This window comes from Emiliania huxleyi (assembly GCF_000372725.1).
Source record: "Emiliania huxleyi CCMP1516 unplaced genomic scaffold EMIHUscaffold_1, whole genome shotgun sequence".
In the NCBI taxonomy this organism is placed as follows: domain Eukaryota; phylum Haptophyta; order Isochrysidales; family Noelaerhabdaceae; genus Emiliania; species Emiliania huxleyi.
Window position 1 is genome coordinate 1,381,275 of NW_005202428.1, and position 25,118 is coordinate 1,406,392.

Genomic DNA, 25,118 nt, shown 5'->3' on the forward strand with positions numbered 1-25,118 from the left:
TGCCTCTGACCGCCACCGTTCCCAGGCTGCCTAATGGGATGGAAAGGAAGGCTCGGCGAGCGTATAGAGGCGTGCTCGACCTCGTCGTGGCAACCTGTACGGCAGCGCTGGTAGGCGCGATGAGCGTCGTGCCACCTGACCCGAGACGGGTCGCAGGCGTCGTACCGAGCGCGTCGAGACCGTGTCCTGATGTGATCTGTACGGGTGAGTCACGTCGGCGTCAAAGGAGCGACGTGCGACCTGTCAGAGCTCTATCTCCGATCGCAGCTGCCTCTGCGCGTCCTGGGGATGTACCTTTGTCGCGCGCCGGAGACGACTCGACGCCGCTGAGATCGGAGATCAAGCTCTGACAGGTCGCACGTCGCTCCTTTGACGCCGACGTGACTCACCCGTACAGATCACATCAGGACACGGTCTCGACGCGCTCGGTACGACGCCTGCGTCCCGTCTCGGGTCAGGTGGCACGACGCTCATCGCGCCTACCAGCGCTGCCGTACAGGTTGCCACGACGAGGTCGAGCACGCCTCTATACGCTCGCCGAGCCTTCCTTTCCATCCAATTAGGCAGCCTGGGAACGGTGGCGGTCAGAGGCAAAGCCTGCGAGGGGTGGTGGAACCACATGTCACGGCTGCTGCCGGCTCGACCCCACGCGGATAGCCTCCGAAGGCTGACTTTGCGGCACCATCATCGGACGATGTCGACGAGTTGGATCGCTCTCGCGGTAGCCAGATGACCTCCCATACTTGATATCACATGACACATCGGCCAGAGGGCCGCAGGAAGCGCGGGGGAGGGCGCTGGGAGCAACACGGAGCTCCGTTGGAGACGTTTTCAAGAGATTACATAGCGTGTCAGAGTGAAATGGGTAATGGCACTAGCCGCCGGGATCGTGTCAGTGTCCTGACTAACCTGGGCACAGACTTTCGGCTTGGACAGTAGTATCTAGTTAAAGCGCAGCTTTTCACTTCAGTCCAGGTCCAACACAGGCGGTGCCACCGCTGCTGCGGGAGCCGCCGCTGGGGCCGCCGTCACGGTCGCGCCGCCGCCGCCGCCGCTGCCGCCGCCGCCGCCGCCTGAAGACCCGAGCGCGAGGGCGCCGTCGCTGCCGACGCTGGCCGCCGCCGCGTCGAGGATGGCCGGCCAGTAGGCCTCCCCGAGGCTGTTGAGCCTGCTGAGGAGCGCCGCGGCGTTCTTCTGCAGCGACGCGGCGAGCGCTTGCTCGATGCGCGTCTTGACCGTCTCGGAGAAGAGCGAGGCGGCCTTGGTCGCGAGCCAGCCCATCGCGGCGGACCCGCTGCTGCGCACCTGCGGGGGCCGCGGCGGCGCCAGCTCGAGGCCGGAAGCTCTGGTCCACCGGGGGTGGATTGACTGGCTGGACCGCTTGGCTGACGAGGCACCGTAAGGTCGAGGTGGTGCAGCTTGATCAGGGGCGGGTCCATGCCGAGCTGCGGAGGAGCCGGCCCCGCGCCGCCAGCCGCCTCCTCCGCCGCCCCTCTCGGAGGCGCCGCCGCGTCCGCCACGCCGCCGGCCGCCTTTGCGAGCCGCGCCGCCGCCCACGCCCGTGCGGCGGACGTCTGGTCGAGTCGAAAGGAGAGGCGAATCTCAGACGCGCCCGAGTGGCACTCGAGCTCGCCTGAGCAGCGGCTACAGCCGTGAAGAGACGCTGTTCACAGCTCCGAGCCGCCCGAGTGGCGCTCGAGCTCGCCTTCGCCGCCCACCCTCGCCCACCGCTGGTGCTGCACCTTCCAGCGGACGCCTCGTAGCCGGAAGGAGACGCCCCTCGCCTAACAAAGAATTGTGTTTGCGAAAAAGAAACACGCCGCGCCGCCGGAAGGCGACGCCCCTCGCCTCGAGGACGAGGGCGGGACCGTCCGCGACGGCGAGAGTGAGGCGGTCGGGCGGGATGTGCAGGCTGCTCAGGTCGATGTCGCTCAGCTCGTACGCAAGCGACTCGCCTACTCACGGCCAGAGGCGTGGGGGGGCGCTGATCACGGCAGCAGCAGCTCGCGCGCCAGCGACTCGCCCTCGGCGCAGCGTGAGACGGGCGGCACCTCGCACCGTCAAGCGAGGGGTGTGAAGGGAGGGGCGTGAGGAGAGGCGCACCTCCGCTAATCCATTACTACTGCTGAGAGAGTTGATTCCTCGACTCCTCAAGCACCTCCACCGTCGGCAGGTACAGAGGTGCTACTCTAGTACTACTGGGGGAGTTGAAAGCACCTCCACCGTCGGCAGGTACGAGGAGAGGTACGAGAGCAGCGCGTCGCGGGCGCGGCTCAGCAGCTCGGCGCGCGCTTCCGGGTCGACGAGCGCGCGCTCCCCGTCCGAACAGATCGCCTGCACTGCGCCGCTGTCGAGCCGCTGCAGGGCGGCGACCTAGGCGAAGGTCCCGAGAAGGGTCGGCGAGGGCTCTGCCCGCCGCTGCCGAGCCGCTGCAAGGCGACCCCGTGCGCCAGCGCCTGCTGCCCGAGCTTCTGCTCCTGCACCCACTGGACGGCTCCGCCCAGCCGCCCGCCGTCGCCCAGCCCGCCGTCGCCCGGCTGCCCGCCGTCGCCGCCGCCCTGACTGCTTCCGGCGCAGACGTCGCACTTGACGCTCCCGCCGACGACGCGGAGCTGCACCTGCACCGCCGGTGGCGAGGGCTGCAGGCTACCGGTGGCGAGCGCGAGGACTCTGCGCAGAGCGTCCGGCTCGACGCCGCTTGTGGCGACGAACGATGCGCCCGCACTGACCGCGCTGCCGACGATGCCGCTGTCCACCGCGCCACGCAGGCGGCTGACTGCGCCGTCGATGACCGCCGCGCTCTCCGCGGCCGCCGTGACGGACTGCTCCTCGACGTACCCGAGCACAGAGATGGCAGACTCGGAAGCCAGCACGTGGCCAAGCACCCGGTTGCCCTCCCGTCTGAGCGCCTCCAGCTCCTCCGACGATGCCACCGCGTCCAGCGCCGCTCGCACAGACTCGCCGCCGCCAGGTGCCATAACAGCAGCGACAGCAGCGTTGGGGAATGAATCGACGCTGATCCCGGCCGACTCAAGTTGCTGCCGAGCGGCCGCGGCAACGTCGTCGAGGGAGGGAGCGCCCTGCTCGGCCAGCACCTCTTTCACCGTCTGGTCCACGCGGCCCACTGCCGAGCTTAACTTTGCCGCCGCGACCGACGCCGTGGCCGCCGCTCTCTCGGCGAGGGCGTCGGCGTCCATATATTTATGTACACACGTGCACACACGCGGGCGGCCGGTGGGGCGCGTGAGGTCCGCACGCACTTCGCGACGGGCAGGCTCGATACGGCCGCTGGCCGGGGCGGCCGCTCGACCGGCCGCCGCGGTCGTTCCGGCGGCGGCGTCGGCGTCGGCGTCGCAGCGAACTGGGTTCGGCTCCTACCCAGATAGGGGGTCTGCGGCACGGTTAGACCCTATGCAATACATAGATACACACGTGTGTGGTGGGGGCCGAAGCCGCGAAGCGGCTGGACGTGACAGTTTTTCTTTGTGGCTACGTGTCGATGAGAGCTCTCCTTCTGGACGGTCTGGGGGGGGGGGGGGGGATAGGTAGGTAGGGCGGATCAGAACGGGCTCGACCCGCGCTTCTCCAAGGGCGGCTTCTACGGCAAGGGCATATACCTCGCGGAGGACCCGTCCTACCCGATCGGCGGCCGGTACGCGCACCGCTCTCCGCTCGGGCGGGAGCCGCGTGCAGCTCTCATCGTGAAGGCTCGCAGCAAGAGATGCAGCGCATCAGCGCGGAGACGAGGGCGATGTGCATGCCGGACGTGCGTCGAGGGCCCTCCCCGACTTCTCTACGTTCTACGACAGCGTGCGCGGCGGGCCGCACCGCCCCTTCGTCTCCGGCGGAGGCGAGAACGGGTGCGACGCCTCGCCAGGCATCGGCATGGCTCGGACGCCGCTCCCGCGAGAGGAAGTGTTTGCTGGCGGGGTGGGGGCGAGAAGCGGACCACAGCGAAGCAGCGGGTTTTCTTCTTTCCTTATTAAATTCTTCTTTACTTTCCCGTATTTTTTGCGAGCCTTCGATGTTATGAAACAAACGCAAGGCGGAGGGTCTGCCCTGCTCTCGTCTGCGCTAGTTTCTGCTTCGTCCTCACCGGCGTCTCTCCTCTTCCTTCTCCCCTTCTTGTATGCTTTGTACATCGCGTCGATTCCTTTTCGCGTGAGCACCAGCCTGAAGCCCGCCCAGCATCTGAACCGCTCCCTAAGTCGAAGGAGCATCATCAGTCTCACCCACTTCGCTCTCTGCCCACCGTCTCCGCTCCCTCCCGCTTGAGCCGCCGTCGCGGCCCTCGTTCGTCCCACTGGCTGTTGGCCCGTCCCTGCGTTGCCTGCGTTATCCCTCCTCTGCGACTCCCTCAAGGCCGGCCGAGCCTCTTTCCACCCAGTGAAGAGCTTCCTCAGCCACTCGATGTGTTCCTCTCTCTTCATTATGGCCCTCCGTAGTATCGCATAAATAAATAAATAAAAACGGACACCTCTACTGTGAGATGGGTAAAAAGGAACAGGCCCCCGCCCTCACGATCTTCGTGCAGGGTTCTTTGTGGTTGAGGGTGTGGTCGGCGACTAGCCGGGGTCGTCCTCCCGCGATGGGGGACTAGCACTAGCCGTCTTCCACATGGTCCCTCGGGTCCCTGCTGCTCCTAATCTCTTCGTACATCCTCCTGCTGATCTCCGCAAAGTCCTGCTCCCCCCCTCGTCTCGCCCTGCGCGTCTGCTCCGCCTCACCGTCTTCTGCCCTGCGTCGTCTGGCGACGGGTCCTCCATAGTCGGTCGAGGTCGCCGCCCTCCGTAGTATCGCGAGGCGTCCCTCTCCCCTCGTTTGCAGAGGGGTCGGCATCTGGACCCAAAGGTTGGTGCCCAGCAAGTGTGAGTGGTGAGCCGCGTGCACGGCTCTGCGGTATTGCTGATCGCGCGGGCTCTTGGACGGCGCCGCTCGCCCCGGTTTCTTTTTTCTCAGCGTAAGTTCTGTTTTGGTTTTCTTCGTGTCCACACACACATGCACATGTGCATGCACATGCGAAGAATGCCCTGAGCCCTCCGTTTCCCCTGAACTCTCATGACACTCTTGACACACCGACGGGCTCCTCCCCAGCGTCGGCTCTGTGCCACGTCGTCGTCCCGTCGGCATGGTCGCATACGACGACACGGGCCGACTCCAGCCGTCGCATCGCCGCGTCGGAGCGATCAAACTCCTTCGCCGCGCGCCACTCCCCACGACGGCGCACCAAGGCCGTGACCGTCGCACTGTCGAGCGGCCCGCGCGACTCGACCAGCTCGTCGAGCGCCGCAGCGTCCGCCTCGGCGGCGGCAGCCGCGGCTGCCGCGGCCCTCGCCGCGGCCTGCTCGTGCTGCTCCGCCGCCTCGGCCGCCTCCGCCGCCTCGTAATCGTAGCCGACGAGGGCGCTCGTCGGCGCGCCGCGTCGCCTGCTCCACGATACGAGTCCGTCGTCGGAGGAGTCGTCGTCAGAGGGTGCGCCTGCGCTACCCTCGCCGCGGCCCTCCTCCGTCTGGCCCTCCTCGCCCTCGTCGCTCTCGTCGCTCTCCTCCTCCGAGGGGGGCAGGTCCATGTCGTCCATGTAGCTCCCCGCCGCGACCGCGCGCCGCTTCGCGGCCTCCCTCTCCGCCTGGTCCGCCGCCTTCTCGGCTAGCATGCTGGCCTCCGCCGCGCGCACCCCCGCGGCGTCCGGCGCGGCGGCGTACGCGTCGAGAGCCGCGCGGTTGAGGCGAAGGAACTCGGCGCCAAACGAGAACTGCGCCATCAGGTCGTGAGCATCCTGCTGGAGGCCGACAATGTAGAGGCTCGCGGCCATCGCCTCGGCCGTGTTCATCTTGAAGGGGCGGCCGTAGTTCACCGGGTTGGCCGCAACCATGTAGGGCAGGATCCGGTGGAGCCGGGCGCGGCCGAGCTTGCGCGACGGCACCTTGTCGAGCTGGTTCCACGAGCAGTTGACGCCGCCCACGCCGTGCACGCGCACTGTCTCCAGGTCCTCGCGCGAAATGACAGTCTGCGCCTCGCTGCTCAGCACGATGCCCGCGTAGTTCTGCCCGACCTTGAGCGTCTTGGCCATGCCCAGCCGCACCAGCTTTGAGCCGCTGTCGCGCTTGGAGTCATTCTGGTTGAACTCCCACATCCGCAAGACGCCCGCGAAGCGACGCCGCGCCACCAGCGTCTCATTGCCGCCACCACAGTCGTCGTCGCTGTCGCTGCCGCCGTCGCCACTGCCGGCGTCCTCGTCCTGTCCTTCTTCGCTCTCGCTATCCGTGGGCACCATCCCTGTGGTCGCTGCCTGCGGGGCGAGCACATCCTCCTCCTCCTCGCTGCTCTCACCCTCCTCCTCCGCGCCAGCCTCGGCGTGTGTCGTCGCGCTGCTGCCGCCGCCGCCGCTGCCGCCGCTGCAGCTGCCGCCACTGCGTCCACGTCCACGTCCACGGCCGCGGCCGCGGCCGCTTCCGGCACGAGCACTGCCGGCACGCGGCATTTCTGCACGTAGGGCACGCACCCACACACGGCCCCGGGCGATGGCAGCGGCGCTGTCTCGCGGTCTCTTGGGGAGGGGGGGGGGGCGAGACCTCGGAAGAGTTGCTCTTCGCAATGGGTCCCTCGAGAGGGGTACCCTGGGTGGGGGGTACTCGCCAGGCACACGGCCACAAGAGACAGCCGCCAAAAGAAACCGCAGGAGGCTTCATGTATGGTAACGCTTGCGGCCATAATCGCCCCCGGGTGTCGTCTGCACGCGCCGCGGCACCGAGGCCCGGCCTGGCTTGCGGCGGCGCCACGCTTCGCGGGGTCGGGCGCCACTGTCCACCTTCGCGCAGCACCGCACGTGCTGCGGCGGTCGGAGGTGCCGCGCCGCCGCACCGAGCGCCGCCGTTGCGTTCCAGCCCCACTCGGCGCATGCGCCGCAATCGAAGCTATCGTGCGAGGCATTGTACATGTCGAAGAGGTCGGCCACCATGCGCGCGTGCATCGAGTTGAGCACCTTGTGCACCACCAGCACCTTTGCCGCGTACTTGGACAGGTTCTTCTCGCGCGCATCCACCCACCGCATGTTGTGCACCCAGTTCTGCGGGCGGGCGGGGCAGCGAGGCGGGGGTGAGGAGTGGGAGTGAGGGGTGCGTTTGGGCGCACACTAGGGGATGGCGCGAGCGGAGGCCGCCCCACCTCGAGAGTGAAGTACGTGACTGGCAGCTGCAGGGCAGCCGCCCGCCGCAGCAGCAGGTAGGCGAGGCCAACGTCCTCGTGGTCCCAGCCGGCGTCGGCGCGAAAGTCGTCTGCGGTGGGACGATCGGTGCCCTGCCCCTCCTCCAGGGCCTCTCTGGCAAGGCGCGACGACATTACGTTCAGGCTGCCGTCGGCGAAGGGGAAGGGTCCCACCGCACCCTTGCACGCTGCAGTCTCCAGCACGAGGGCACGCTGCGCGGGGAGCGAGTCCGGGAGCCAGGCATCCTGAAGGCTGCCACACGCGCAGCCGACGTTAAGGGCCGGACAGCCGCCTGCATTCTGTACAGTCGGGCCGGAGCCAGGCGGCAGGGGCGGCTGCCAGAGCCTCCAGCGGAGCGTGCCATAGTAGGCGTAGGACGAGTGACGCCGGCGGCCGCCTTCCCTGCGCCCCTGCGCCGCCATGAGCAGCATGTCGGCGCGCAGCTTTGGAAGGTGCAGAAGCGAGTCGTCGTCCACCTTGGCGATCCACTGGTACGACGCGTACGACGCATCACCCGCAGCGTGCCGGTACCATGCGAGCGTCTTGTGCGCCACAGACGTCTTGCTGCACTCGGGCGCTTCGACGCGGACCCAATCGGCGTAGCGCTGCAGTTCCCAGTGGACGACTGCGAGCGGCTCCCGATTGCAGCACATGCTGAAGCCGCAGCCACTCATGTCGCCGAGCACGTATCGGACCGCCACGTCCGGCATGCTGCCAAGTGAGGGTGCGTAGTGCATGCGCTGCCAGGTGCGCTGGTCAAAGTTGAGCGGCGCAGTGATGACGCCGATGACGAGGAGATGAGCCGAGGGCAGGACGCTGCTGGCCGCGCGAGCGCGAGCACGCCTGCGCAGCGCTCCGGGGCGCACACCAAGCACGGGCGTGCTCAGGGTGAGGCAGATGGCGAACATGAGTGAGAGCACTCCCGCGCCACAAGTCAAACTCGAACGTCCCCCATGTGCTTTTGGCTTGCACGTACGTACTTGGCTGTCTTCTGATAAACGCAGTATGGAAGATACAAAGAGACGGAGGAGCAACGAGCGCCCTGGCGTGAGCCAACGACACTCCCTCCGTAGACACTGATCACACACGGGTGGGACAGGGTGGGTCACAACGAAGCACGAGAGCGTGCGTGCACGACAGAGCGACAGCGCAGCGCACTGACTCACAACTTTCAAGTTCTGGCGGTGCTTTTGGCAACCAGCTGCGCAATATGATCAGTTCTAATGAACGTGCCGGGGCCCGACGGATAGATGAATCCGGGGCTAGGGTGCCCACAGGGCCCCAAAAAAGAAAGGAAAAAAGAAATGGGGCACCCCCGATCGCAGCACTTCGTGTTGGCCAGTCGAGAAATTGAGAGTGTGACTAGGAGGGTGGGACGCTGGGGATTCTCAAAGGTATACCCTTGGAATGGCCGGATCCAGCCTTCAACGTACGAGATCGCGCGCGCTTCGCGCGCTGCACCGCCTATTCTCCGCGGCTGTGTGACGACGCGTGCCGTGTGCCAGCAGAGTTGAGCGCGCGCGGCGCGACGGCGCCCGCGAGGGAAGGCGCGGGTGCAGCGGCCGCCGGCGGCCGTACCGCCCGCCAGCCGGCGCAGCAGCGGCCAGCGCAGCGGCCGCCGGCGCAGCAGCCAGATCAGCCGGTGCGCGCCTTGCGAGGCGAGTACTGCCGCCCGGCAGCCTTGAGGCGGCCGGGCGGCAGTACTCGTTCGAACTTTGCGAGCCGTGCGCGCGCCGAGGCGCCCGCGGCGCGCGTCCGCCCGGCTGCCAGTAGGAGGCGGCGCAATATGGCCTATAGTACAGCCCTTGAGGAGGAGGAAGAGGCTGGCTGGCAGTGCTGTATGCCGCCGAGGGGCAGTTTTGGGGTGCTGACCCACGCCCAGCGGGCTGCAGAATGCGTCCGCAGCCGGGACAACCCGCCCCCCCTGCCGAGGCCGGTCGAAGCCCACTTGGAGGCAGCCATGAGGAGTCCTTTTGGTGCTCCTGGCGCCCGTTGGAATGGCGAGCGCGCGCCGATGGGGGGGGGGGGGTCTTGCTTGCTCCACACCGAGCGCCATCGGTCCGGACCGGTGCCTCCACCGAGGGGTGGCCTGCACAAGGTCTGAGCCGCGGGCGCTCGGCGCCAAGTGCAGTGTCACGCTCGCACTGGAGCGGGTCACAATGGGAAACCCTCGTTTCCTATGTACTCGGTCCCCCAACGGAAGAGGCCTCGCTCCTATTGGAACTGGCCAACATCAGATTTGCCTCGTGCGTCCCTTTTTGAGCCGGAAAGCTATTTTCTTTTGGGTCCTGTGGGCACCCTACCGGGGCACCCTCCGCTCGAATCCCTGGCTGGGGGTTCGAGGCGGCCCCCACCCTGGGGCCTCCCATCAAAGGGACTGCGGCAGAAGACGCCCAATCTTGCACAAGTGCAAGAACCATACGTCTGATAAACGCAGTATGGAAGATACAAAGAGACGGAGGAGCAACGAGCGCCCTGATCACAAAATTTGCGATGGCCCGGATCGAAACCTGTACTTTGGCCAAGTACGGGTGTCCCAGAAAACAGATCCCAGAAAAAACAGAGCGCGCCGCAGAAACCGACATCGACCCGTGGGTTTTTCGGCTATGGGAAACCGCCATGGCCCATGGAAACCCCGGCAACCGCCTCAGAAACCCAGTGGGAAACACCGAGGTCTGGTGTCTGCTTTATCCGCCACGAATGACCGCACACGGGGGGGGGGCTGTTCCTTTTTACCCATCTCACAGTAGAGGTGTCCGTTTTTATTTGTTTAAAGCCGTGTGGGGATTTTTACACGACGACCCACCGCGCGAGCGCCGACCGTACACACACGACATGCAGGTACACATGCAAAGCGCGGCGGCGGAGAAGCGGCGGGATGCGGCGCCCGGCAGCGGGGCGACGGGGAAGCGCGGGCGGCCCGACGCTGTCAGGTGGTGAACCGAGGGCCCCCGAGGCGCTCTGGCAAGCTCGCCGGGTAGGGGGAAAGCTCCGACCTGCCTGGCGAGTAGGGCCTGTCCGAGTAGCGTCCGGACAGCGGCGACGGCTCGGGCGGCAAGTACCTACCAGGTTCGGGAAGGGGTCCCAGAGCCCTCCATGTGAAGGAGCGGCGACGGTGGCGGGGTCAAGGCGCACTCGAAGTCGCGCGGCGTCAGGCCGAGGAGGGCATCCTCGGCGGGGGAGTACCTGCGTGTGAGGACCTCTCGCTCCCCGCCGCCCCGAGGTGTGTGTGTGTGTGGTGGTGTGTGTGTGTGTTGGGGGGAGGGGGGGGGGGGGGGGGGGGGGGGGCGTACTCGGACGTCGGCGGCGAGCCGAGCCGGTAGTGCGACGCTGCGGCGAGGACAGCGGCGGCGTCGAGCGAGTCTGTGCCGAGCAGCATGGTGCGGTACCTGTCGGACCAGGTCCTGGAGGAGTGGGGAGGAGGCTCGTGCGAGTGTGCGCCAGGCAGCGAGTGCGGTGCATGTCTCGTATCCGAGGAAGCGACCAGCCGTACACAAAGGCGTTGAGTGCGCCCTGCAGCGGCAGGCGGGGAGAGCGTGGAGGTGAGGCAGTGGCCTCTGCGCACACAATGTGGTGGGGCGAGGGCCAGGCAGCCCTCGCATCTCCACGCCCAGGCAGGCGAGGCAGGAGGCGGCACGGCATTGACAGTGCAAGGCCCAGTGGCGGAGCAGGCCTGCAGCGGCATGCACATCGCCTCGAGCGCCGCGAGCCCGTACGAGGGGGCTCGCCTCGCACCGCAGAGCAGCACCTGCAGCCGCACCAGCAGGGAGGGGAGCCAGACGACGGCGAAGACGAGCAGGTAGAGCGACGTCGAGCGAGAGACGCGGGCCTCGGTGGCAGAGCGGCAGACGAGCGCATACGTCGCCGTGTTGAAGGCGAACGCACCAACCAGCGGGAGGTAAAAGGCGAGGAGGTACTGCGGCGTAAAGTCGGGCCCGACGGCGCAGTACGAGCCGGCGTCGCCGACGTACCCCAGGGCGTACGTGCCGCCGGCGAGCAGCGCGGGCAACGGCCAGCAGAGCGCGTGGAAAGTGAGCTCGGCGTCGCGCAGCGAGATGCGCGGCGCCGTGGCGGCGGGCGGGGCCACGTCGCGGTAGAGCGTGCGCGCGAAGCAAGAGGTCCAAAAGATGGACGCGAGGTTGAAGTAGAGCAGCCCGACGGCCTGCACCTCGCAGAGTGGCGAGGGACTGTCGCCGGGCGCGCCGTCGGCGGCCGGGTAGGCGGTGTCGACGAGCACCCCGCACATGTTGAAGATGGAGGCAAAGCCGTCAGCGACGGCGAGGTAGCCGATCAGCCGCATCGCGAAGAAGCGCTTGGAGAGCTCGCGGAAGCGGTACATCGAAACCAGCACGAGGCTGGTGCCCGCGAGCGATAGCGTCGCGCTGACGAAGACGATGAGGCGGAGGTGCCACTCCTCCTCGAGCGAGAGCGGCGTCTTGCGGCCGCCCTCGCCGGCGAGGCCCATCAGCGGCTCTCCCTCGCCGGAGAGGCCCACCAGCAGCTGTCCCTCGCCGGCGAGACTCATCAGTCTCGCCGCTCTGCCTCTCACTGCCGCCTCCGCGCCGGCCGAGACCCTGAACCGCTCTAGCGCTTCGCCTGTGCGATTCGCCGACTTGATTCCAAGGAGAAATCGACTTGGCAGGAGGAAAAAAAATTTCTCGCGCCTGAGATTGGGGACGGGAAAAAAATTTTTTTTTCGCGATGTCCACCCCGCGGCGCCGCTCGCGCCGCCTCGCCGCCGCCGCCGCCGCCGCCGCGCACTGCCCCCTCACCGACCTGCCCCTTGAGCTCCTCGCGCGCGTCATCTCTCGCTGCGACCCCGCCGACATCGCTCGTTTCGGGGCCGTCTCGCTGCTCTTCCACGCCTCGCTCGCTCAGGAGGGCATCCGCTTGTTGGCGCAAGAGCGCGGCTTCGAGCTGCCGGCGCAGCCAGAGGGCGAGAGCTGCGCCGTGCGGTGGCTGTGCTATTCGGCGCTGCTGTGCGAGTCCAACCCGCCGGCGAGGCTGGCCACAGGCGAACGGCACAGCGTCTTCATCGACGGCGAGGGGCGGCTCTCGTCGTGCGGCAATGCGCCGTCGTACCTTGGAGGACTGCTCGGGCACGGCAATGGCGTGATGCAGCTCAACACGCCGACCCGCCTCCTCTCGATGCTGGGCGGTGAGCGCGCCGTGAGCGTGTCGGCCGGAGCATTCCACAGCCTCGCCATCACCGCCGATGGCGCCGTCTGGAGCTGGGGCGGTGGAATGTACGGCAAGCTGGGCCGCGGTGACCAGCAGCGCCAGCTGCTGCCCAAGAAGGTCGAGGCCTTTGACCAGTGTGTCGTTGCTCTGTTGGCTGGAGATATGCACAGCCTCGCCCTCACCGCCGACGGCGCCCTCTGGAGCTGGGGCGATGGATGCCATGGCAAGTTGGGCCACGGCGACGAGCAGAACCAGCTGCTGCCGAAGAAGGTCGACGCATTTGCTGGGCAGCGCATCGTCGCAGTATCGGCTGGAGGCGAGCACAGCTTCACCCTCACCGCCGACGGCGCCGTCTGGAGCTGGGGCCGTGGAAACTTTGGCCGGTTGGGCCACGGCGACACGCAGAGCCAGCTGCTGCCGAAGAAGATCGGGGCCTTTGCTGATCAGCGCGTCGTTGCCGTGTCGGGTGGGTGGGGGCACAGCTTCGCCCTCACCGCCGACGGCGCCGTCTGGAGCTGGGGCTGGGGAGCCTTTGGCCAGCTGGGCCACGGCGACCAGCAGGCCCAGCTGCTGCCGAACAAGATCGAGGCCTTTGCTGGCCAGCGCGTCGTCGCTGTGTCGGCTGGAGAGCAGCACAGCCTCGCCCGCACCGCCGACGGCGCCGTCTTCGCCTGGGGTGAGGGCAAGCGCGGCCGCCTAGGCCACGGAGAGCACCTGTCGAACCAACTGCTGCCCAAGAAGATCGAGACGTGGGCGCCGGGGCAGTGAGGAGAAGGGCGAAAGGGTGCAAGGTCCTGTGTTGCCGCGTTGTGTTGCCGCGTTGCCCACGTGCCTATCGCCACCTGCGACGTATGTTGCGAGAGGCGAATCCGGCCCCACGAGCGAGCCCCACCACGATTTTGGCACAAGACACTTGGAGCACTTGGAGTGCAGTCGGTAACCTCACATCCAGGGCCGGGGAGCTAAGAAGCGTACCCAGCGGGCCGGATGATCTCTACAAAAACTCACATGAAAGCGGCGAACGAGGCACGGTTAACTTCGCGTTCCTCTTTTTTTGCGGCTGTCGCGGCACGAGCGTCGAGCGTCGCCGTGGCGCTGCCAAGCTGCCAAGCAGATGGTCTTTTACTTCACGTGCTCGGACCCTCGCTATGTCATCTACATGGGCCGCGACAAGCACGAGAACGAGCACCTCATCGCGTACGGCTGGCCAGAAGACCTGTGGTTCCACGTCGACAGCCACTCGAGCGCGCACGTCTACCTGCGGCTGCCCAAGGGCGAGACGATTGACGACGTTCCCGACGAGATCGTGCAGGAGTGCAGTCAGCTGTGCAAGGCCAACTCGATCGAGGGCTCCAAGCTCTCGCACGTGCGGATGATCTACACGCCGTGGGCGAACCTCAAAAAGACGGAGGGGATGGCCGACGGACAGGTTGGCTACCACTCTCGCGGCGCGGTGCGGCACACGATGGTGGAGCACCGGGTCAACGCGGTGGTCAACCGGCTGAACAAGACCAAGGTCGAGATGCACAACGACCCGAGCGAGCTCGCGCGCCTCAGGCGCGGGCGCCACTTCGGCTGCTCTCCCCTTGACCTCGGCTGCTCCTCTCGGCTGCCGCACCTCGGCTTCTCCCTCTCGGCGGCTGCTCCTCGGCTGCCGCTTCTCGGCGCGAAGCGCGACGCAACTGCCGCTAGGCGCGAGCGCGACGCGGCGGAGGCGGCTGAGGCGCGCCGAACGCGCGAGGAGTCCAAGGCGGCGGTGGCGGCAGAGGAGAAGGCGGCGAGGCGCGAGCGGGCGGAGGAGGAGGCGGCCGCGGCGCTCGCGCGCGCCACCGGAACGCTGTACAGCGCCGAGTCATTGGGCGCCGCCCGCGCCGCCGCGTTGCACGCCGAACCTAGATGCGCGGACACAGCTGGTTGCAACCACTGCTCGGGTGCACGCCCTCGTCTGGACTCCGCCATGCTGACTCCGCCATGCTCGCACGCGGCGACTCTCGTGCGCTCACGATGCAGACCCCCCTGGGAAGAGCAGTGAGACTGCAAGGTAGGCACGCCGACGCGGAGCGCCAGATCGCAAAGGCGAAGAAGAAGAAGGGCGAGCGGAGGGGAGGCGGCGTCGCCGACGCGAGCTTGGTGGGTGACTCTGGATGCGGAAGAGCGGCGGTCCAGCTAGCGCTCGCGACGACACGCACGCGGCTGCATCGAAGTGCACTGCAGCCGTGTCCCCGGATCTGGTAGACCTCGTGTTGCCGCGCCGCTAAGAAGCTGCACGAGCCCCTCCCCACCCCCTCACCTCCCTGCGGTGGGTCCAAGCTCCCCGTGTCTGGAGCCCAGGTGGACGACCTGTTCGGAGACCTCTGCCTCGCCTCCCCGGGCGGCGGTGGCGGCGGAGGAGAAGGGCTCGACGCGGGAGAGGAGCCAGGGCGAGGACGCGTCCGGGACCCTTCCGGGACCCTTCCTCTAGGCGACTGGCTCGACGACGACGACGAGGAGGACCCCTTTTGGTCGAGCGGCCCCTCTGGCGGTTCCTCCTCCGCCGCCTCCGCCGCCGCCTCGGCCGGGGAAGGGTTTGGAGGGCCGGCGGCGGTGGCACAGACGTGGCGCGACGCGTCGCTCGGCGTGCTGGGCGAGGAGGTTGCACGCGTGGAGGCTGGCCGCGCGTCCTCTGCCGTCGAGAGGAAGGGGCGCGGAGCCTCCCCTGAGCCTTCTCTGCGCCCCTCCCTGCAGGCGGGCCGCAAGTCTGCCGGCGAAATGGAGAGGCTGACGGAGGCGGCGCACGAGCGAAAGGCGGCGGCAAAGAGCCGCGCGGCGGAGGCGGCGGCGAAGAAGGCGGAGGCGGAGGCCAAGGCGGCGGAGGCGGTGGAGGCGAAGCGGCGGGAGCTGCACGGCCAGCGGGAGCAGGCGGCGGAGGCGGCGGCGAGCGGCGCACGGGCGGCGCAGGCGCGACTCGAGACCGGGCGGTGGACACGCCCACAACACGCCCACGACACGTACTCGACACGCCCACGCCACGCCCACGACACGCCCACGACACGCCCACGACACGTCCGCGACACGTCCGCGTGGCGCGTCGGACAGGCGCGACTCGACGCGGACCGCGCGGCGGGGTTGGCAGGCGCGGCGCTGGAGGAGAACGAGGTTGGGTGGATGTGCGGAGGCGGCGCAGCGGCGGGGAGGGCGGCCTCACGCGGGTTCGGTCGCTCCTTAGGCGGCTCAGGAGGAGGCGCGGGCGGCGCAAGCGGCGTGGCGTTGCCGGGCGAACCCCCTGCTGAGCAAGCTCTCCCCCCCCCCCCCCCTCCCCCGCCACTTCTCCCCGCCGCAGGAGCTGATGGTTCTCGAGGCGGTGCTCGGCGAGGAGGGTTTCGAGCGCGAGGAGGAGGCGGCCCCGCCCGCTTTCCGGCTCACCGTCGCGGGCGAGCGGGCGCGCGGCGAGCCGACCGCAGTGCAGCTCCGCGTCACTTTCGTCGTCGAGTACCCGTCGCACTTGCCGCCCCGCCTCGAGATTGTCGACGGCGTCGCGGCCGAGGACGCGCCGCTAGTGCGCGACTCGCTGCTCGCACTCTTCTACGCGCAGCGCGAGGAGAGCGCGGCGGCGGGCGAGCCAGCGGAGGGCGTGGTGCACCGCTGGACGGAGTGGGTGAAGGAGGAGTGGATGCCGTCGAGCTGAGCGGGCGAGACCCTTGCCCCGTGGGGCGAGCTGCCTCTCGTCTGCCGTCTGGGCCGCACACTTAAAGAGTGGTATGCCCTCGTCTAGATTCAAAAGTTGAGCACAATTATTCTCAAGAGTAAGTTTTGCCGCATTTGTGCCTCTGCCTTACGTCAGTAATCTCTAGAATCTAGCGTCCCCCGCCGAAGACCGAGAAGGCGAGAAGCGCTAGGTCCGTCGTAGTCGTCACAGCGTATGTAACCTATATAAGGGTCGACAGGGCGCGCCTCGCGAGGCTGAGCTACAATCCTACAAATTACGTTCCTCCTGACTTACTCACTCGCGCGCTTGCTTTTTTTCGCTCCACAGCCCTCTGGTCTTCACCATCCCCCTTTTGGAGTGTGAGTGTGCGACGTCCTTGTGAAGGCTTGAAGTAGACCGGAGAGATGGCTACGAAGCCTTCACAGCATCACAGGTGCTGGTTCTTACTATTATACACACACGCACACTTGTCGCTTGTCGCGGCGGCTAGGCCCCGGCGTAGGCCACTGGCAGGCGGGCGTAGCTACCTGACCGACTATTGCTCTCTGTTCAACGCCAGAACAACGCAAGTCCTACGCTAGCCTGAGTCGGGGGTGGGTGGGTGGCAGGTAGTCCTGTGGTGCAGGTGGACGTCGGTGCGCAGCACCATCAGGAAGACGGCCCCCCTTTGGTGATTGCTCACGACCAGGGAGAGAGACGTGCTGTGCCAACAGCGGCGCACGGTCAAAGAGCGACTGGGCACCGCTTGCCGCGCGCTTGATTGTCTGCTCGACAGCATCCTCTGCCACGTCGACTGCTCTCTGCACCGTCGACTCATCCAGGTGGAGATGAGTTCTCCCGAAGCGGTAGACGAGAATGACAAGGGCAGCAACGACGGCCAGGACGATGGAAAAGATCACGGCAGTGGAGAAGTTGTCCGTCGCGAGCACCGGCGGGGGCGGTGCGGGGGCGTGTACGGGGATAGAGCTCGACGGTGGAGGAAGAGAAAGTAGCTCACGGGCGTCGCTGAGAGCAAGGTGGTGAAAGAATATTGGTGTCATGCAGACGTGGCCGACGATGGCGAGCGGGAAGACAGTCGTATGAGCTCTCCAGGTCAGCTTCGGAAAGGTGCGGGGTGGAGGGCACTGATTCCTCAGAAGATTGTGCCGATCAATGAGCATACCGTATGAGAAGAAGAGAGCGCCGAAGAGGTAGAGGATGGGGAGAGCAGATCCAAACACGAGGCATACGACCACAAACTTCCCAGCGAGCTGGATGCGGAACGCAAGGTAGAGGTCCGAGTCCTTGATAAACAGGCGGTCCATCCGTTGCTGCGTCTTTTGGCGTGGCGCGAGGAGGTACCGCCGGATCGGAGTGTTTAGGGAGATCCAGTCAAGCAGGGTCGGAATAACAAGCGCATCGCCAAGGGGGCCCATCACTGTCGCGACGGTCGCCCCTCCGAGGCTGTACCAAGAACGCCCAAAGATTCCACCCGTGACTGACAGGAATATCATCGCCGACGCGACGGTATTGACGACCTGGAAGAAGAGCAGCTTCGCGAACACGGATGCCTCGCGATCAGAGTAGGTCGGGTGGCGCTCAAGGACGTCAGCAAGGACGGGGGTCGACGCGAACAAGATGAGATTCCCGAATATACAGGGCAGCGCCTGCAACAGGAGCACCGCCAGCAGGTCCATGATCAAGCCGCTAAAGCCGCCACGATCTCGGGGAAGCGCGTCGCTGAGCAGGCCTCCATTCTTGTCGTTGGCCCACGTGATAAAGGCGATGATGGCGGTGCCGGTGCCGGCAATCAGCATCGTGATCGTCGTGGAGACCACTTGTCGCCAGAGGCGCTCGCGCGCGGGGGTAGCCAACCCTTCCCACAAAATGTCTGACGGTGCAGGTGCGCGCTGGGCTGTCACGCCTGAGGGAAGCGTCGGCAGCGACGGCACGGGAGCCTCGATGCCGACCTTTGCTTTGCGTGGCACTCGGGCGCGACGGTGGGGGCGGCTCGATATAGCGATCGCTTCGATGCACCGGCGGGCCTGCTCCGCCTTGGAGAAGGTGGCGAAAGCATCGCCAGTCCCATCGTATGCCTGGCGAGAGAGACGAGCAGTGATTGAGTCGTGCTCCGCGAGCTCACGGCGCGCCTCCTCCTCCTTTGCCAGCAAGTCATCCGCTGAAGCCGTTTGCCCTACTCGGTCGAGGAGCTCAAGCACCGGCCGAAGTAGCTCTCGCCGGGCTGAGCCTTGGCGGCATCGTTCAGCCTGCCGCGAGAGGTATAGCAGCGCGGTCAGGTGCTGCAGATTCTCCAGTAGGTGTTGCCGTGCCGAGAGACGCTTGAGCAAAACCCCGTCCTTGCGCGCGAGCACGACCTGGGTGCACTCGCCAAAGCACTCCAGCTGCGATTGCAACACCGCTGCTTGGATTCTCGGCGGCAAACCGCGCAGCCACACCGTCGTCTCCTCGGGCGCCTCCTCTGGGTCGTAGTGGTCGACCTGGTCCTTTGCAGCAGCAATGATGTCTCGGCCACGGAAGAGCGATATAACGAATATGCTCAAAACGATGAGCTCGACGGCGCCGTAGCTTGCGTTGATGGCAGCCGCCTTGACATCGCCCAAGGACCCTTTTGTCAGCCAAGATGCATTCTCCAGGTTCGAGCCGCTGACATTGGAGACCATGCTCGGAAGCACAACAGCAAAGGCGAGAGAGAAGGTGACAAACATGAACCGCTGCCACTCCATGTAACTGTACACCCCGGAGCCGAAGACCTTGAAGCAGTCGATCGAACATGACAGAGGGAGCAGCTTGCCTTCATGGTCGCGAGGCAGCGCGGCCCGTTGCACCTGACGGGAGACCTGCAGAGAAGGCTTTGCGACGAGCGCAGCGACCTGCGTCAGTGTCGCCCTGCGTATTGCGTGCCCGCGCCACGCTGCGGAAAGTCTAGCCTGCGCCAAGTGCGGCACGCGGCCGGGCTCGCTCGCCATGCTGGCTCATGCTTGGAGCCATTGCGCACGGCCGTTACCGACCGGGCCCGCTCCAATTTCTTTTCTTCGAGGAAAGGTTCCCCTTGGGAGAGTAACACTAACCGCCAACGCTAGCGCACAACGACCTGGGTCGGGCTCATAGCCTCACACTAGCATCCCACCTCGCGAGCCGATCTGGCTCAGCGAGGCTCGGCAAGGCTGAAGCACGGGGCACACGGCGGCTCGGGTCGCTCCTCAACGCAAATCCGTAGAAGCTGCTCGGGGCACCTGCTTTAGGCTAGGTTAGGTAGGAAGGTGAGAACAGCCAGGCTCGGACGCGGTATGCTCGTCGTGTAAGAATTTCGTCAGAGAAGAAACCTTCGTCCGGGGGTCGGGCTCCCCCCTCCCCCCCCCCCCTTAAGGGGGGGGGGGGTCGGCCAAAAAACACCTCGCTGGCCGGCCACGGCGGGCACCCGGCCGGTAGCAACACCGCCTTCGGATCCCTCTACGCTCGGCCCCTCGTATATGCGCGCCTACATCCTCCTGACCATCGCGGCGACTCTGCCCGGCGGGCTTGGCTTCGCTTCCCACGGGCCGGCGTGCGTCGACAGCGATGGGGAAGTCCCCGCTCTTGCCGCCTCTCTCGGCGTGTACGACATCACCTCCTGCGCGGGAGTCTTGCTGGCCGGATACTGCCCACGCGTCCCATCGGAAATGGCGCACTACTGCTGCGCCTCGTGCTTCGCTCCAGACCGCGTCTCTGACCGCGAAGCGCGCAAAGGGGGCGGCCCGGCACCTGCACCTGCGCCGGCCCCTGCATCAACCCCTGCGCCAACCCCTGCCCCCAGCTGTCCAAAGCAGTACACCTACACAGTGAACACTGGCACCTTCTGGGACCCCTTCCTCAACGCGTGGGCCTCGCTCGATTGCAGCAAGGCCGACCCGACCTGCGACGGCCTGACGTGGTGCGCACAGGAGGCGAAGCGGCTCTGCCCCGGGAGCCCCGGGAGTGGCATTCTCGAACACGCCGGAAATTGCCCCAGGCCCAACGAGGGGTGTGGTGTGTACTCACGTCCAGATGGCAGCGGCCCAGTCGCAGACCGTGATGGGCGCTGCTGGCTGGGCGGCAAAGGCGCCTCCTGCGGCAACAACAACGGATATGACTGCATGAAGCTCGTGAAGGAGAACGGGGAAAACAAAGGGGTCTGCCGCGACAACGAATGCCAAGACGGCAACTTTTATGCAAAGTGCGGACACGACGGCGACTGCAACGGGGATCGCCGCTGCGTCAACGACCGATGCAGCTGCAGTACCACCGGCGGCGACACACAATGCCTGCCAATGTGCGAATGTTCGGCGTATGAACTAAAGTTCGGTGGCAACGGTCTGGGGGAAGTGAAAAGGACACCAAGCTGCGAACAGTGCAGGCAGCGACCGGAAGTATATGATTGCGACCCCGAGAACCAGAATTGCGATAGCGTTCCCAGGTACGACCCCGCGAAGCAGAGATATGGGGGAGGGGGGCACGGCGTTTGCTTGAACCATTACCAATGGAATTCAGTGGGCGGTGTAGCAGCGGTGTACTATGGACAATGCCAGACCGGCAAAGAAGGTGCGCTGTGCGGCAGCGATGGGGATTGCATCAGCGGCCACTGCTACGAAGGGCTGTGGCAGTCGGCAAATTATGGTTACAAGAAGTGCTCACCACACGTGTACGACTACCCCCGGTGCGTCACCGAGGAGCCCAGCTGCCTCGTGAACAATGGCGGCTGTCCGAACGGGCTGCCGTGCCACCAAAGAATTGGCGGGGTCTACCGCGTGGACGGGACGGGCGCTAGACTTGTGCCACCCCGGAAAAAGTGCTACCGCGCATTAACGGGCTGCTGGGGGTGCTTGAACCTTGGTTCTGATGGTGAACCCATCGGAGTCGCCAGCGGGGACGTCGATCATTACGGCGCCTGCCCATACTAATGAACTGGCGAGCGGGGCAATGCACCAATGCCGAACGACCCCGGTGCCACAGACCAGAATCGGTGCTGCAAGTCCGGCACAAGCGCACGCAACATGTAAAATATGCGAGCTCTTCTCGGCGTGAGTCCAGCGCGCCAAATGAGGCTCTCCACTGGACAAAGGTTAACGGTACACGTCGGCACCGTGCACCGCCTCGGTATACAAAATGCGCCTGCGGGCGGACACCCTCACAGATCTCACAGATCACTAGCTCCATGTCACGCCCCAGCACGTGCTGCCAGCAGCAGCACTCCGGGTGTCCGGCGTGTGACAAAGCGTCCTTCCGTTAGAATTAAGAACATCGTGTGGATTCTTCGTATGTTATGAGAGAGCATGTGCATGGCAAAGCACGTCCCAGATCAGGCACCTAGGGCGACACAGAGCCGCGCGCTCGCCGCACACTACGTAGTGACACTAGCTAGCGACCGCTTGTCCATGTCCATGTGCATTGTGTATTGGACCGAGGTGCTACATGCAGACAGTACTCTATATTCGCGGGCAATGCCGAGGACGGCCGGGCGCGCTCCGCAAGGTAGAGGGCGGGCATATCTCTGACGGCGTGAGGGCGCGGCGCCACCCGCGCTCACGCACCGTTGACGTTGACCGTGATTGTCTTCGCAAACTCCTTTCCGTACGACTCATGGTAGGCGTTTGCGAACTGCAGGGTGATCTTGTGCTTCCCTGGCTCCAGCTCGAGCTCCCCCTCCGACTGCGCCTTCCCGTAGTGCTTGTGGGTGGCATCCATCGGGATTGCCTCGCCGCTCTTTACGAAGGCTGTGGGAGCGTCGATGATCATGTGGTGGTGGCCAGTGCCTTCCTTGAGCCCAGCGGCAGCAGGCGAGAGCGCGTACCCGGTGACCTCAAACTTGTACGTGAACGTGCTCGGCACCGTATCGCCGTCCTTCACGTTTGTGAAGTACACGCTGTTCTTTGGACCCTTGGCACACGCGGGCGACGCGACGGTGAGCACCGCGGCGGCGGCAGACGCAAGAGCCTCCCGTCGCGGCATGGGCTGGAGCACGAGGCCGACAAGAGTTGGGAGCACAGCGATCATCATGCGTGCCGAGAGCAGCGACGCGGGTGCCGAGACGGCGACGACCCGGGTGAAGAGCCGCTAGTGCAGCGAAACTGCAACACCGAAAGAAAGAAAAGTCGCGCGGAAGTTGGGTTGTGCCGGTTGCCTAGGATACTGATTGTGCCAACAAGATAAAAACGAGATTACCGTCCGGCACCGGGACGCACGCCGGCGACATTAGCTGCTGTACGGCCCCGGCATTGCCTCCCCTGGATAAGCTAGACCGAGAGCGTCGGCGAGGCCGACTACCTGTCGCTGCTCACGCAGCACACCTAATTCCTGCTGCCTCTTTGCCTCGACGCCGCAGCGCGCCAGCTGGCTGGCCTGGCTGCCCCCATCGCCCTCCTGTGGCCTCTGCTGCAGCCTGAAGCACTCGGCGCAATGCTGACCACCGCAAACGTACTGACGTATGTGCTGCCCACGCTGTTGGTCTTCCTGGTGCACGCCCCCATCGACAACGGCGGCTTCCGCTGGGCCTGGAACGCCGGGTTCAACCGCGTGCTGCGTACCCACTTCAGCAGCCCTGAACAACAGAAGTATCTGCAACTGATCCGGAAGTGGGCGATGGAACACAACCCGTCGAAGCACACGTCCAGCCACTGGTGGTACTCGGAGCTGGGTTCGCTGACGCCCGCCTTCGACGCGCTGGTGCACAGCCCGGAGGTCGCCAGCATGTTTGCCTCCATCTTCTCGCCTCGCTGGTACACGGTGATCCCTGTGTGGGGCATGAATGAGATATACGTGAGCGGCCCGAATCGAACGGGCAACTCGGACACGGTTTTCTACACCAAGCACATCGACGGGCCCTTCCCCTTCTTCCCCTTCGCCTCCTGCTTCCGTTGCATCGTGGGCATGGACAACAACACACAGGTCTCCACCGTCTTCCCCATGGTGCCCACGTCCATCACTGCACAGCAGGGCAACCTGGTGGCCTTTGACTTCCACCGCGAGCCGCACTTCATCCAGGACCACCCCAACGCTGGCCTGGCGAACAAGGAGCAGCGCATCGTGCTGAAGCTACACTTTGTCACGTACCCCACCCTTCTCATGCCACTTGGCCGCCTGCTCGCCTTCATGAGCACGTGTTACAATCAGCTCTTCCGTCTGCTCTTCGTGAGCACCATCACGCCGGAGACTGCGCTGGAGAAGTTCGGCGCGTGGAACGTGGTCTTCTGGACGCACGCGTTCAACAAGGCTGAGGAGTACGTGGGCTGGAACAACCTGTCCTACCTCGCCCTGCTGGTGCACCTCAGTGTCGCCAGCTCTCAGCCCCTGGTGCTGCTGCTCGGCACGTCCTTCGTGCACTACGTCCGCTACATCAAGACCTTCTACTGGCGCACGGAGCTGCAGTGGGCGACGTTCAAGCGCGACGTGCTTGTCTTCAAGACGGTCTCGCTCTCGCAGCTGGTGGCGCACTACCTACACTCTACTTTGCTGCGCGCCAGAGCGCGCAGCCTACACTACTGTGGCCCGTCGCCCTATCCCTCTCGCTGCTGTTTGTCGGCTACTTCGTGAGCATCTCCGCCACGTTCGCGCTGGGCGTGGACCGCACCTACTTTGGCGAGGAACTGGGCTACTGCCCGCCCAAGCGCGTCACCCGGTTCCCTTATGGCCCCACCCCATGATTGTGAGTCAGATTGTGGCGCTGTGCGGGTTCCACGCTGCACCTCACTTCCGGCAGGCCATGCCGCACTTGGTGGCGAGAGCTGATACCATGTGACGGCGGAGTTGACGTCTCCGACGGTCGTAGCGGCGTGGCTGAGGGCGGCGGTGGAGGCGCCCGAGGGCGCGGCGTGGCTGGTCTCATGGGTCTAGCAAACCATAAACCACACTGAGAGGATGCGACGAAAGCAGGCGGGCGATAGCAGGACGCACGAACTAGTTAGAGGTAATATGACCTCGGTGGGTGTGAAAGGTCTACCCATTACCCAAGAAAGGGTTGGCGCGGTTAGATGGGAGGTAGAATGTCTACCTACCGCAAGAAGCGAGCCGCTCGCGGCGAGCAGTTTTAGAAAAAGGGAAAAGGGGGAGGGTTAGTTTGAACCCGAGCCGAGCTTCGCTCGGCTCCCCCCCGCGCGGGAGCGCCCCCCCCCCCCCCCCTCTCCTCGGGGGGGCGGGCAGAGCCCGCACCACACACTGCGCCTTTGCGGACGCCGGACCGAGGCCTAAGCGCTGAGTGCGCTGACGTGAGGCTGGAGCGCCAGAGAGACCCGCGCCTGAGCATGCTGCCGCGGGCGAAGTTTGAGTGAGCTGTGTGAAGCCCCGCGCACACGCAATATCGGCTCAGGAGTTCGGAGAGTCAGGCCAACATAGGATCCCGCCGAAATGCGTAACTCCGAGGAATCAGGAATCAGGAATCAGGAATCAGGAATCAGAATCCCGGTCAAAATGTTGGAATCAGGAATCAGGAATCAGGAATCAGGAATCAGAATCCCGGTCAAAATGTGGGCGATCCGACAAATCAGGAATCAGGAATCAGGAATCAAATGGAGCATCAAGAATAGGAAGAGAGACAGGAGAATCGGGAGGGGGGAGCAGAATCAGGAATTGGCTCTGGCTGCCCTAGAGAATCGGAAAGGAAGCGGAGGAAACGAGAATGGAGAATCAGGAAGCTGAAAGCGGGGCCAAGATGGGAGAGTCTGGGGAGAGAATCAGAATATCTGAGCAGAAGAGGAACCTGGGAAGGGGAATCTAGTGAGAGGTAGAATAGCAAGAATCCTTGTGTAGTAGAGCAGAATAGGAATGGCAGAATCCTTAGGCGCGGACAGACTTCTCCATTACTCGCTTTGTCGCCATACACGTTTTTCTCTTCTGATTATGCGTTCCATGGATATTGTGCACATGGTCAGTCTCTACAATATATACACTGACACTTCACCTCCCAGAGCTCGACCCGGTCCGTCACGGCCATCCCCTGCGCTCTCGCTCGGCCTCCGGCCGCGGCGCGGTGTGGTGGCGTCAAAAATCCGAAGAGGACTGGGACGCGGTCGTCGGACGTTCTGAGGTCCAACTAGGCGT

General features: G+C 65.4%; 7 protein-coding genes across 7 annotated transcripts; 2 read left to right on the forward strand and 5 right to left on the reverse strand.

The window, feature by feature from the left end:
* Positions 1 to 925: 925 nt before the first annotated feature.
* Positions 926 to 3,197, reverse strand: EMIHUDRAFT_460989 (hypothetical protein; the record flags this gene model as incomplete). Its single annotated transcript, XM_005794140.1, has 5 exons — positions 926 to 1,305; positions 1,398 to 1,633; positions 1,869 to 1,935; positions 2,218 to 2,373; positions 2,442 to 3,197. 5 exons carry the CDS (start codon positions 3,195 to 3,197, stop codon positions 967 to 969), a joined length of 1,554 nt encoding a protein of 517 aa, XP_005794197.1. The 3' UTR covers positions 926 to 966.
* Positions 3,198 to 5,638: 2,441 nt separating this feature from the next.
* EMIHUDRAFT_56186 (hypothetical protein) lies at positions 5,639 to 6,139 on the reverse strand (the record flags this gene model as incomplete). Its single annotated transcript, XM_005794141.1, has 1 exon — positions 5,639 to 6,139. A coding segment is annotated over one exon (501 nt), but the record flags the coding sequence as incomplete, so codon positions are not given.
* A 3,994-nt stretch (positions 6,140 to 10,133) lies between these two features.
* On the reverse strand, positions 10,134 to 11,729 carry EMIHUDRAFT_194276 (hypothetical protein; the record flags this gene model as incomplete). The annotated part of the gene is made up of 6 exons (XM_005794142.1): positions 10,134 to 10,266; positions 10,340 to 10,390; positions 10,498 to 10,608; positions 10,689 to 10,717; positions 10,965 to 11,240; positions 11,292 to 11,729. 6 exons carry the CDS (start codon positions 11,727 to 11,729, stop codon positions 10,134 to 10,136), a joined length of 1,038 nt encoding a protein of 345 aa, XP_005794199.1.
* Positions 11,730 to 13,499: 1,770 nt separating this feature from the next.
* On the forward strand, positions 13,500 to 13,975 carry EMIHUDRAFT_194277 (hypothetical protein; the record flags this gene model as incomplete). The annotated part of the gene is made up of 2 exons (XM_005794143.1): positions 13,500 to 13,901; positions 13,943 to 13,975. 2 exons carry the CDS (start codon positions 13,500 to 13,502, stop codon positions 13,973 to 13,975), a joined length of 435 nt encoding a protein of 144 aa, XP_005794200.1.
* Positions 13,976 to 16,642: 2,667 nt separating this feature from the next.
* Positions 16,643 to 19,036, reverse strand: EMIHUDRAFT_194280 (hypothetical protein; the record flags this gene model as incomplete). Its single annotated transcript, XM_005794144.1, has 2 exons — positions 16,643 to 16,652; positions 16,782 to 19,036. 2 exons carry the CDS (start codon positions 19,034 to 19,036, stop codon positions 16,643 to 16,645), a joined length of 2,265 nt encoding a protein of 754 aa, XP_005794201.1.
* Positions 19,037 to 21,294: 2,258 nt separating this feature from the next.
* Positions 21,295 to 22,127, reverse strand: EMIHUDRAFT_431800 (hypothetical protein). Its single transcript, XM_005794145.1, has one exon. It carries the CDS (start codon positions 22,080 to 22,082, stop codon positions 21,609 to 21,611), a length of 474 nt encoding a protein of 157 aa, XP_005794202.1. The 5' UTR covers positions 22,083 to 22,127; the 3' UTR covers positions 21,295 to 21,608.
* Positions 22,128 to 22,481: 354 nt separating this feature from the next.
* EMIHUDRAFT_95001 (hypothetical protein) lies at positions 22,482 to 23,725 on the forward strand (the record flags this gene model as incomplete). Its single annotated transcript, XM_005794146.1, has 2 exons — positions 22,482 to 23,507; positions 23,546 to 23,725. 2 exons carry the CDS (start codon positions 22,482 to 22,484, stop codon positions 23,723 to 23,725), a joined length of 1,206 nt encoding a protein of 401 aa, XP_005794203.1.
* Positions 23,726 to 25,118: the final 1,393 nt, after the last annotated feature.